This window comes from Oncorhynchus nerka, linkage group LG13 (genome assembly GCF_034236695.1).
Source record: "Oncorhynchus nerka isolate Pitt River linkage group LG13, Oner_Uvic_2.0, whole genome shotgun sequence".
Lineage (NCBI taxonomy): Eukaryota > Metazoa > Chordata > Actinopteri > Salmoniformes > Salmonidae > Oncorhynchus > Oncorhynchus nerka.
This window is the reverse complement of record NC_088408.1, coordinates 70,976,590-70,989,022: the sequence shown is the minus strand read 5'-3', so window position 1 is coordinate 70,989,022 and position 12,433 is coordinate 70,976,590. Positions and strand designations below refer to the sequence as shown.

The following is a 12,433-nucleotide window of genomic DNA, read 5'->3' as shown; positions in this document are numbered from 1 at the left end:
ATCCATTTGATATTATATGGGAGTTTATTTGTACAAGGGATACTTGATCAATGAGAACATTTGGGATTCATCTCAAACATGCTTTTAAATAATAGTTAAGCGGTTACATAAGTGTCCGTAACCGTTTTGACAGTGTGGTACAACTGCAGATAAAATGCTCTTAGTTTATAGGATTTTAATACCCGAGACTGGACAATCTGTTTTTCCGTAAACTCAACATATCCTCCATGCAATTGAAATGTTGAAAGAAGATATATTTTGAAGTTAAATTTCTTAAACGTTTGCATGTCCAGAAGGCACCCATTTTGTGGAACAACCCTATTACTTCCAGCCTTTTGGCAGATCCTCATAGTCAGCAAGCAGAAGCAGAATACACTTGGGCAATCCAAAAATCAAACAAAAATCACCATTGTTATGGCAGCCTGTTTGGAACTTGAAAGCAAACCAGAGACCTATGAGGTTCTTGTTGTGTGTGTGCATGTGCAGAGGGACCTTGTGGGCCACAGGAACATTGTGGGTTTCCTGGACTCCAGTATAACTGCAGTGGGATCAGGAGATGTCTGGGAGGTCCTCATCCTCATGGACTTCTGTCGTGGTAATTCTGCCCCTCTTTCCTTATCAATCACTTTCGTAGTTTCATTCGTGTACAAACATCATACCATTACAGGAGCGTATCTACTTAGTTTCCAAACCCATTGTAAGCCCTCCCTGGTTTGTTACAGGCGGTCAGGTGGTGAACCTGATGAACCAGCGTCTGCAAACAGGCTTCACTGAGGCAGAAGTGCTGCAGATCTTTTGTGACACCTGCGAGGCTGTGGCCCGCCTCCACCAGTGCAAGACTCCAATCATCCATCGAGATCTCAAGGCACGAGCACTTGTCTAAACACACACACACACACACACACCCTCAGTCGACACCCTACTCACACTTGTCCTCTATCTGTTTGTCTTTAATACATGTCCTAGCTGCATATGTGTGTTGCAGCATGAGAAGTGAACCATGAAGTGTATAAATATGTTACACACCATTCAAAGAGCAACTCAGGAGTCATCTGTGTGTTGATCTCCTCTGCAGGTGGAGAATATCCTGCTCCATGACCGGGGACACTACGTGCTGTGTGACTTTGGTAGCGCCACCAACCGCTTCCAGGACCCTCAGGCAGAGGGCGTTCCACTGGTGGAGGAGGAAATCAAGAAGTGAGTGATTCTGAAGAGCTTCACCTCAGCTGCAACACTGAACTCATGGGTGTGGTTTGATAGTTTTAGTCTAGTGAACCAACAAGTACAACAGGTTGGGATGTTGTGGATTTACTGTGCCCTTTGAAGTCCTTCCTAAATGAGTGTGCTCTCTTCCCATCTTAAGGTACACTACTCTGTCATACAGAGCCCCAGAGATGATCAACCTTTACAATGGCATGGTCATCACTACAAAGGCAGACATCTGGGTGAGTTGGCATACTACTGAATCGACATGGGAGATTATGACTGGTTTCTCTCCACTAGAGTTATGTTGGCGTGATGCCAAGTACAGTGTAACTGACTTGCCAGTTTTGAGGTAATACAAGGTGTGCTGATGTCCACTGTGCTGTCTCTACAGGCTATGGGATGCCTACTGTATAAACTGTGCTACTTCACCCTGCCATTTGGGGAGAGCCAGGTGGCCATCTGTGACGGCAGCTTCACTATACCAGACAACTCCCGCTATTCCCCGGACATGCACTGCCTCATCAGTGAGTAGCCATCCTCCCTGTCAACTCCTACTGACTGGTCCATGCATTTGTATGTAAGAGAGTTGTCTTTCTGTCTCTGTCTTTCTCTCTGTGCCCCTTCTCGATTACACAGTGCAAGTCCTTTAGTCCACAGAGAGAAATATGCAGTGCATTCAGAAAGTATTCAGACCCCCTGACTTTTTTCATGTTTTGTCGTTATAGTTTTTCTCCCCTCGTCAATCTACACACACATTTTTAGACATTTTTGCTAATTTATTCAAAATAAAATAACCTGAAATGTCACATTTACATAAGTATTCAGACCTTTACTCAGTACTTTGTTGAATCACCTTTGGCTGCGATTACAGCCTCAAGACTTCTTGGGTATGACGCTACAAGCCCGGCACACCTGTATTTGGAAGTTTCTCTCATTCTCAGCAGATCCTCTCAAGCTTTGTCAGGTTGGATGGGGAGTGTCGCTGCACAGTTATTTTCAGGTCTCTCCAGAGATGTTCGATTGGGTTCAAGTCCGGTCTCTGGTTGGGCCACTCAAGGACATTCAGAGACTTGTCCCAAAGCCACTCCTGCGTTGTCTTGACTGTGTGCTTAGGGTCGTTGTCCTGTTGGAGGTGAATCTTCGCCCCAGTCTGAGGTCCTCTGTACTTTGCTCCTTTCATCTTTCCCTCGATTCTGACTAGTCTCCCAGTCAGTATGTTGCCACCACCATACTTCACTGTAGGGATGGTGCCAGGTTTCTTCCAGATGTGACTCTTCGCATTCAGGCCAAAGTGTTCATTCTTTGTTTCATCAGACCAGAGAATCTTGTTTCTCATGGTCTGAGAGTCCTTTAAGTGCCTTTTGGCAAACTTTAAGCGGGCTGTAATTTGCCTTGTACTGAGTGGCGGCTTCTGTCTGGTCACTCTACCATAAAGGCTTGATTGGTGGAGTGCTGCAGAGATGGTTGTCCTTCTGGAAGGTTCTCCCATCTCCACGGAGGAACTCTGGAGCTCTGTCAGAGTGACCATTGGGTTCTTGGTCACCTTCCTGACCAAGGCCCTTCTCCTCCGATTGCTGAGATTGGCCGGGCGGTCAGCTCTAGGAAGAGTCTTGGTGGTTCCAAACATCTTCAATTTAAGGATGATGGAGGCCACTGTGTTCTTGGGGAGCTTCAATGCTGCAGAAATGTTTTGGTACCCTTCCCCAGATCTGTGCCTCGACACAATCCTGTCTCGGAACTCATGGCTTGGTTTTTGCTTTGACATGCACTGACAACTGTGGGACCTTTATTTTGACAGGTGTGTGCCTTTCCAAATCATGTCCAATCAATTGAAGTTACTACATGTGGACTCCAATCACGTTGTAGAAACATCTTAAGGATGATCAATGGAAACAAGATGCACCTAAGCTCAATTTCGCGTCACTTAGCAAAGGGTCTGAACTAATGTAAATAAACTATTTCTGTTTTTATATTTAATAAATGTGCACATTTCTCTAAAAATCTGTTTTTGCTTTGTCATTATTGGTTATTGTGAGTAGATTTGGGGAGGGTTATTTAATCAATTAATCAAGGCTGTAACGTAATCAAATGTGGAAAATGTCAACGGGTCTGAATATTTTTCGAATGCACTGTGTCAAGTATCATAATTACCAACCATGTTTTCTTCCATTCATCAGGATACATGCTGGAGCCTGACCCAGAGCTGAGACCAGATATCTACCAAGTGTCCCACTTCTCCTTCAGGCTGGCCGGGATAGAATGCCCCATCCGGAACGTACATGTAAGTCACCTCACCCTCAGTAACGACAACAGGACTAGAAAATCTCCCCGGAGACGAAGGTTACAACCAAATAATTCAAAGAGCGAAAATGTTTAACTTTATTTGAATTGTTACCTTGCCCTCCAAAATGCCAGATGTAATGTTATTTAATTTCAAATGTAATAATCTTCCACATTTTACTAAAGTTTTATTCATGTCTAATCTTTTTGGAAAGCAAGTCTAGTGAAAAATGCCAGAGGATGGGGGAACAAGGAGCTTTGTGGTTGTTGCCAGTTGGCTGCCCTCCATCCCTCAGGCCCCTTTGCTTTGCATTGAAGGAGCAATGTCAGCACTCAATCATCTGACACAGCACATTTCAGACGTCATTCCCAGTGGACATTCAAGGCCGATTCATGGAATCTTTAACTGATCATGACATTGCTGCAGTCATGTCATGCAGAAGTTATAATGATAAAGGGTTCTTGTTGCCTCGCTGTGACAAAAGGAAAACCATTACACTAGAAATCGGAGTGAAGCTGATTGATTAAAATTGAGTAACATATATAAGCATACTACTGAAACTCTTCTCACCTTCACAGAACTCTCCTATTCCTACAAAACTCCCTGAACCTATCAGAGCCAGCGACGCTGTGGCCAAAAAGAGTCAATCCAAAGCCAGGTAAATGAGGGGCATGAAAAACGGGGCTTTTTTATAGTTACAGATGTAAAGCTCCAGCAAAGGATAATCTGGCCTGCCCTTCCTCTCCCCTCCAAGGCTCTCAGACCCTGTCCCCACAATGGAGACGTCCATCACGCCCCGTTCACGCCCCAAAGCTGGAGGGGCCCAGTCCATAGGCATCCTGCCCATCCAGCCGGCCCTCACCCCACGCAAGAGACCCAACATGGCTGCAGGAGGGCCCCAGCCCATAGGTACGCATTAACTACCCTCTGTACCTGCTTTGTTTCTCAGTCAAAGCTTGAACCACAAGGACCTGATGATGTGGTGAGCAGAGAGGTGAGGCCTGCTAGCAGAGGAAGTCTCTTATCCTGTAACAAAACACTCACCAAGTTAGACATCCTGTATTGAGCTTGATGTATTGAACTGTTCCAAGTGTTTGGCTGACATAACATGGCCTTGTAATCCCAGGGGTTCAATTTGTCCGTCCGGACAAGGCTTTAATAGTCTATTAATGAGCCCTTGTAGTCTCTCTGAGCCCTTCTGTCCATCTGCTTGTATAGAGACAGATAGTAGCTGCAAGCCTGTCTGCTTTAGTCAATTGTTATGTCACCCTTACAAGACAAGCATCTTTTCCCCTGTACTACAGGTGTTTTAGGCACCGCCCAGCCTGCAGTTGCTGTCCAATTAGTCCAGCAGGCCACACCCCCACTGGCTCAGACCGCCCCTTCGCAGCCCATGGCCACGCCCCAGCATCAGCAGGGTCTCTTCATGAAGCAGCAGACTGCAGCCTTCTTCAGCCCACAGCAGCAGACCAACCAGGTGGGCATATTACCTTGTGTTTGGGCTTCTTAACATATCAGAGTATCTTTTTACCATTTGCCAATAATATTAAGTCATTTGTTTTTAATGTATCCGTTTATTGCCTTCTAACTTATGATATTTCTATGGAGTGCAATTTTAGCAGGACCTCTGAATGACTTTGTGGTTTTGAATGAAATTGAATCCAACTGAATAACTTTTGACTTTCCAGGAACTCCTATCTGATCTGTTCATTAAAATACACTGACATGTCATGTTTAACAAAAATCCAACTGCAAAAATGACAACTTTCATGAAAAACACGGAACAGAATACTATGCCTCCCATGCCGATCCTCCAGGGCTCTGTGGCTGTGCAGCCCAAAGCTAATCCTGTGGCTGCAGTTGCTCCCCTGCAAAAGCAGCCAGCTGGCCCTGCGGCAGACCTCTCCCCTCCCCCAATCAGCAGCACAGGACCTGCACTTGACTGACTCTGAGCCCACAGTAACCCCCCCCCCCCCCCCTCTGGCAGCCTGTTGCCTTGTGGGACAGGGAGGGCTAACAGGCCCCTCCCCTCTGGCAGCCTGTTGCCTTGTGGGACAGGGAGGGCTAACAGGCCCCTCCCCTCTGGCAGCCTGTTGCCTTGTAAGGACAGGGAGGGCTAACAGGCCCCTCCCCTCTGGCAGCCTGCTGCCTTGTGGGACAGGGAGGGCTAACAGGCCCCTCCCTTTGGCAGCCTGCTGCCTTGTGGGACAGGGAGGGCTAACAGGCCCCTCCCTCTGGCAGCCTGCTGGTCTGTAGGACAGGGAGGGCTAACAGGCCCCTCCCCTCTGGCTGCCTTGTGGGACAGGGAGGGCTAACAGGCCCGTCCCCTCAGGCAGCCTGCTGTCTTGTGGGACAGGGAGGGCTAACAGGCCCCTCCCCTCTGGCAGCCTGCTGCCTTGTGGGACAGGAAGGGCTAACAGGCCCCTCCCTCTGGCAGCCTGCTGGTCTGTAGGACAGGGAGGGCTAACAGGCCCCTCCCCTCTGGCAGCCTGCAGCCTTGTGGGACAGGGAGGGCTAACAGGCCCGTCCCCTCTGGCAGCCTGCTGCCTTGTGGGACAGGGAGGGCTAACAGGCCCGTCCCCTCTGGCAGCCTGCTGGTCTGTAGGACAGGGAGGGCTAACAGGCCCTGACTCTCTGTCTGGGGCCTTAGAATCTAGCTAATCACCTAACACTGAAGACAGCCATTTCATGCTTTGCTAGTGATCAAATAGGATTCAGAAGCTGTCTAGCTGCTTTTCCTTTCACTGTAGTTATAATGTTTAAAGTTGTCATGAAACGTCTCAGTGGAACCTGTCAACACTCAGTTCTGTCTCCTTTAGAATGTATTGTTCTAAATCCAATATGAATCAATAACATCCTGAAAACCATCCTTTGGTATTTTGCCACTAATTAACCATGTCTTTTCACTAACCAATAGAATAGCTAATCAACTTGAATCAGCCTGTAATTTTCTTCCTTCTCTCACTGATATTGATATTTTTCTTATCTCCATATTAAACCCTTTCTCTCGCTCTCTCCTCCCAGCATCTGGCTCCTGGACGTGGGCTCCACAAGGTTGGCACCCTGACACCCCCCTCCTCCCCAAAGATGCCCCCCCGAGGCAGTCACAGACGCATCCTGAGTGACGTCACCCACAGTGCTGTGTTTGGGGTCCCAATCAGCAAGTCAACCCAGCTACTGCAGGCGGCTGCAGCCGAGGCCAGCCTCAACAAGTCCAAGTAAGCTGAATTAACCCATCTCAATGAACTGAGGAATCAACTGTCCATTCATTAGAGAGAGAGAGAACAAACACACACACAGGCATTCATTCAGAGAACCCTTTAAACACTCCCTTTTATAGTTCAACACAGGAATAAACAGTCCTTTCAATCTACAAATAACTCGATAATATTTTTAATCACCCATATTTGTATTCATGTTTTATATATGGCACATACTTGTTTGTACTTGAGATAAATGAGATGGATGGTTTCCACTGCAACCTTTTGTGTTTTCCTGTGTGTGTTGTAGGTCAGCAAGCACCACCCCCTCTGGCTCCCCCTGCTCCTCCCAGCAGAGTGTGTACCAGCCAGGGGAGGGCGGTGCCCAGACAGCCCCCTCTGTACCCACTGGCAGCTGGAACCCTTTTGGTGATGACAACTTCTCCAAGCTCTCTGCAGAGGAGCTGCTCAACAAGGACTTTGCCAAGCTGGCCGAGAGTAAGACCACAAAGTCCAGTCTGTGTATAGACATCTACAAGCGCAATGGATAGATGGTAGATAGGTAAATTATCAGAGGTGATGTTGTTTTCTAATTGTGTTTGTCTTTATGACAGCTACAACAGGGGAGAGGGCCAGCCTCTCCACAGAGAACCTCATCTCAGGGCTGCAGCCTGTCTCTGCTGCTGGGGCCACATGCAAGGCTTTCCCAGGTAACACCCCACGTGTTCACCTTCCTCTCTCTCCCTGTGTCATACAGACGTCATTATCCCTCTCCCTCATCTCTACATATTTCACATGTGGGGTCCTTGTGATTTTATCTGTCGGCTTCTTCTCTGTAAATCTTTATTTTGAAGGCAGATGTTTCTCCAGCTCCGTAGAATTCTTTCATAGAGGTGTATCGGTCTGAGCTGTTAAGTGAACCTCTCCAACCTTACTGAGACAATTTTCTGAGCCCAACCCAAACCCAATTACTGTTGTGTAATTTGTTCTCCTCAGCGCTGTTGTCCTCTTACATCTTGTTGACTTTCTATTAGATCAGTAACTGTCATAACCTGACCATCCCGTCTTCTCCAACATCCTTCCTCTCCCTATTCTCCTGCTTTCTCTCCTCCTTTCTCTCGTTCTCCCTGTGTAATGTTAAGCTGAGCGAACCGCTGACATCCTGGGTTTGGATGCAGGCTCAGCGATGTTGAGTGTTCCGGACCCCTTTAACGCCCTCTCCCTCTCTGACACCACAGGTAACGCCCTTTCCCAGCATGCAACATTGTTGTGGAATGTGTTAGAAGGTTCCACTTCTCAGTCCTGCCAGGATCCATACTTTACCATTAATCCTCCATCCAGTGTGTTTCAATTCCTGCACATAGATGTTCCGGAGACACTCATGTTGGTGGATTGTATATTGTCCTATATCTAATGTTTAAAGCCATTGTTTATAACATGAGTCTGGGGTGACATGGCTTTGCTCATTAGTCCTATTGTCCCTGTCCTGTTAGTGTCATTGATTCCCTTTCAGTTCCTATGAATAGAGACCTTAGCTGGATCGCCTCACACTTGTGGACCCGTGCCTCTGACTACTGTTGCCTTGTTACCTGAAGGACACATTCTCCTTTGTTAATCGGATTGCTGTTCTTCTGGAGGTGCCTGCTTTAGAATGCCTCTGTCACTGAGAACATTGGGACAGTTCAGCATCACATCTGAGCTCTTACTTCAGTTGGTAGTTGATTGCTTTTCAAAATGGCTCTGGGGCAATACTCTGTCCTCAGTTTGTCTTAGCCCGGGCTAGGCTGTATTCCCTGTATGGCCCACATAATCGCTCCAATGACAGTCAGTGGATGCCAGTGTTGTCAGTTAGTGGGGACTGAGCTGAAGGGTTAAAAGGCTGCCTGCGGCTGTTACATAATCTGGGTGTGGTTAATCTTTTCTGTCCTCTCCCCACACACACAGTCTTCTACACAGGGCACAAACAGAGTGAGAGCACTGAGGATTTACTGGCACACAGCACTGGTAGAGCCCACAACAGGAACTGCACCCCTGCTGTTGGGAAAGCACTGCACAGTGTCTACAGGAGTTCATATAGCCACAGACTAGATGTAAAGCCCTTTCAGAAGGGATGGCCATACTGTCTAGTCTAGTTATTCAATTCTCATATGAAATGTGAGAAAGCGATTGGAAAGAGAACCCGTTTCCTTACAGGTCAGTGCATGCTGCTGTTATATGGTGCCGCAAGAGCAGTACACCAGAGCCATACAGCTACACCGAACAAAAATATATAAACACAACATGACACAATTTCAAAGATTTTACTGAGTTACAATTCATATAAATAATTAATTAGGCCCTAATCTATGGATTTCACATGACTGGGAATACAGATATGCATCTGTTGGTCACAGATAGGGCTGTTGCGGTGAGCGTATTACCGCCACACCGGCGGTCACGAGTCATGATGGCAGTCAAATTCCACATGACCGTTTAGTCACAGAAATTAGGCTTCTACAAGCTCTGATGTTGCTGATGGTCGGTCATTAGTAGCCTACTAAACATGCTAACTGCCTGGTACTCAGCACTCTAGTGTCCCTCTAATCACTCTGACATCAATGAAAATGTATTTGAAAATCTAATCAAACATTTCATGAGAGCCCATGAGCTAATTTTACACAACATTTCTATAGGCTATGAAATTGCGGGAGACAACAGAGTGATGGCCTCTAATAATAAGACATGGATCCCATCAGCTTTCTATAGACTAGGCCTACTGTATTTTTTTCTCAACTTTCCTAATATTTCCTAATATTAGGCACATTGCTTATATATATATTTATAACAGGAGTAATGCCTACCTGGCTGGAATTAAAATAAACCATGATGAAAAGCATCCTCCATTTGATGTTGCAGTTGGAAGTTTCCATACATCTTAGCCAAGTACATTTAAACTCAGTTTTTCACAATTCCTGACATTTAATCTAAGTAAAAATTATATGTTTTAGGTCAGTTAGGATCACCACTTTATTTTAAGAATGTGAAATGTCAGAATAATAATAGATTTATTTCAGCTTTTATTTATTTCATCACATTCCCAGTGGGTCAGACGTTTACATACACTCAATTACAATTACAAATATAATTAGTATTTCGTAGCATTGCCTTTTAAATTGTTTAACTTGGGTCAAACGTTTTGTGTAGGCTTCCACAAGCTTCCCACAATAAGTTGGGTGAATTTTGGCCCATTCCTCCTGACAGAGCTGGTGTAACTGAGTCAGGTTTGTAGGCCTCCTTGCTCGCACATGTTTTTTTCAGTTCTGCCCACACATTTTCTGTAGGTTTGAGGTCAGGGCTTTGTGATGGCCACTCCAATACCTTTTTGTTGTCCTTAAGCCATTTTGCCACAACTTTGGAAGTATGCTTGGGGTCATTGTCCATTTGGAAGACCCATTTGCAACCAAGCTTTAACTTCCTGACTGATGTCTTCAGATGTTGCTTCAATATATCCACACAATTTTCCTGGCTCATGAAGCCAACTATTTTGTGAAGTGCACCAGTCCCTCCTGCAGCAGAGTACCCCCACAACATGATGCTGCCACCCATGTGCTTCAAGGTTGGGATGGTGTTCTTCGGGCTTGCAAGCCCCCCCCCTTTTTCCTCCAAACATAACGATGGTCATTATGGCCAAACAGTTTTATTTTTGTTTCATCAGACAAGAGGACATTTCTCCAAAAAGTACGGTCTTTGTCCCGCAGTTGCAAACCGTAGTCTGGCTTTTTTATGGCGGTTTTGGAGAAGTGGCTTCTTCCTTGCTGAGCGTTCTTTCAGGTTATGTCGATATAGGACTCGTTTTACTGTGGATATAGATACTTTTGTACCTGTTTCCTCCAGCATCTTCACAAGGTCCTTTGCTGTTGTTCTGGGATTTCTTTGCACCACAGTAGTTAATCTCTAGGAGACAGAATGTGTCTCCTTCCTGAGCGGTATGACGCCTGCGTGGTCCCATGGTGTTTATATTTGCGTACTATTGTTTGTACAGATGAACGTGGTACCTTCAGGCATTTGTAAATTGCTCCCAAGGATGAACCAAACCTTTTGGAGGTCGACAATATTTTCTCAGATCTTGGCTGATTTCTTTTGATTTTCGCATGTCGTCAAGCAAAGATTGGTTTACTTTCGGCGCCGACAGAGATGGCCGCCTCGCTTATATGCATTATTTAGTTTTTTTTGTGATATTTCTTAAATTGTTGCCCCAGAAAATATTAGGTGTTATTACATACAGTCGGAAGGAACTATTGGATATAAGAGCAATGTCAACTCACCAACATTACAACCAGGAATATGACTTTCTCGAAGCGGATCCTCTGTTTGGTCCACCATCCAGGACAATGGATCGGATCCCAGCCGGCGACCCAAAACAACGGCGCCGCAGAAGGGGCAGACAGAGCGGTCTTCTGGTCAGGCTCCGTAGACAGGCATATCGCGCACCGCTCCCGAGCATACTACTCGCCAGTGTCCAGTCTCTTGACAACAAGGTAGACGAAATCCGAGCAAGGGTTGCCTTGCAAAGAGATAGCAGAGATTGTAACGTTCTTTGTTTCATGGAAACATACGTCATCAGAGTCTGTACAGCCACCCGGCTTCCTCACACATCGCGCCGACAGAAACAAACATCTCTCTGGTAAGAAGAAGGGCGGGAGTGTATGCCTTATGATTAATGAGACGTGGTGTGATTATAACAACATACAGGAACTCCAGTCCTTTTGTTCACCTGACCTAGAATTCCTTACAATCAAATGCCGACCGCATTATCTACCAAGAGAATTCTCTTCGATCATAATCACAGTCGTGTATATCTCGCCCCAATCAGACATTGACGGCCCTGAAATAACTTAATTTTACTCTATGTAAACTGGAAACCACACATCCTGAGGCTGCATTTATTGTAGCTGGGGATTTTAACAAGGCTAATCTGAAAACAAGGCTCCCTAAATGTTATGAGCATATCGAATGCACGACCTGGGCTGGCAAAACCCTGGATCATTGTTATTCTAACTTCCACGACGCATATAAAGCCCTCCCTCGCCCTTCTTTCGGAAAATCTGACCACTACTCTTTGTTGCTCCCAGCCTATTGACAGAAACTAAAACAGGAAGCGCCCATGCTCAGGTCTGTTCAACGCTGGTCCGAACACTCGGATTCCACGCTTCAAGATTGCTTCGATCAAGTGGACTGGGATATGTTCCGCATAGCGTCGGATAATAACATTGATGAATACGCTGATTTGGTGAGCGAGTTTATGAGCAAGTGCATTGGTGGTGATGTACCCACAGCGTCTATTAAAACATTCCCCAACCAGAAATCGTGGATTGTTGGCAACATTCGCGCAAAACTGAAAGCTCGAACCACTGCTTTTAATCAGGGCAAGGTGACCGGAAACATGACCAAATACAAACAGTGTAGCTATTCCTTCCGCAAGGCAATCAAACAAGCTAAGCATCAGTATAGAGACAAAGTAGAGTGGCAATTCAACGGCTCAGACACGAGAGGTATGTGGCAGGGTCTACAGTCAATCACGGACTACAAAAGGAAAACCAGCCCCATCGCGGACCACAATATCTTGCTCCCAGTTAAACTAAACGACTTCTTTGCTCACTTTGAGGACATCACAGTACCACTGACACGGCCCGTTACCAAAACCTGTGGGCTCTCCTTCACTGCAGCCAACGTGAGTAAAACCATTTAAACGTGTCAACCCTCGCAA

General features: G+C 46.1%; 1 protein-coding gene across 10 annotated transcripts in view; it reads left to right on the top strand.

Annotated features, from left to right (window-relative positions):
• LOC115140032 (AP2-associated protein kinase 1-like) overlaps positions 1–12,433 on the top strand; it is a 52,871-nt gene that overhangs the window by 20,375 nt on the left and 20,063 nt on the right. For 6 of the 10 annotated variants that reach the window (XM_029678047.2, XM_029678040.2, XM_029678046.2 and 3 more), the window contains exons 3-15: positions 487–595; positions 723–865; positions 1,076–1,197; positions 1,364–1,445; positions 1,598–1,730; positions 3,384–3,487; positions 4,066–4,145; positions 4,242–4,396; positions 4,792–4,964; positions 6,512–6,705; positions 6,998–7,185; positions 7,302–7,397; positions 7,830–7,925. In XM_029678047.2, the coding sequence (XP_029533907.1) occupies positions 487–595; positions 723–865; positions 1,076–1,197; positions 1,364–1,445; positions 1,598–1,730; positions 3,384–3,487; positions 4,066–4,145; positions 4,242–4,396; positions 4,792–4,964; positions 6,512–6,705; positions 6,998–7,185; positions 7,302–7,397; positions 7,830–7,925 (1,675 nt within the window). The remainder of the gene's footprint in view (positions 1–486; positions 596–722; positions 866–1,075; positions 1,198–1,363; positions 1,446–1,597; positions 1,731–3,383; positions 3,488–4,065; positions 4,146–4,241; positions 4,397–4,791; positions 4,965–6,511; positions 6,706–6,997; positions 7,186–7,301; positions 7,398–7,829; positions 7,926–12,433) is intronic. The other 4 variants (XM_029678045.2, XM_029678048.2, XM_029678043.2 and 1 more) reach the window with 1 other exon arrangement.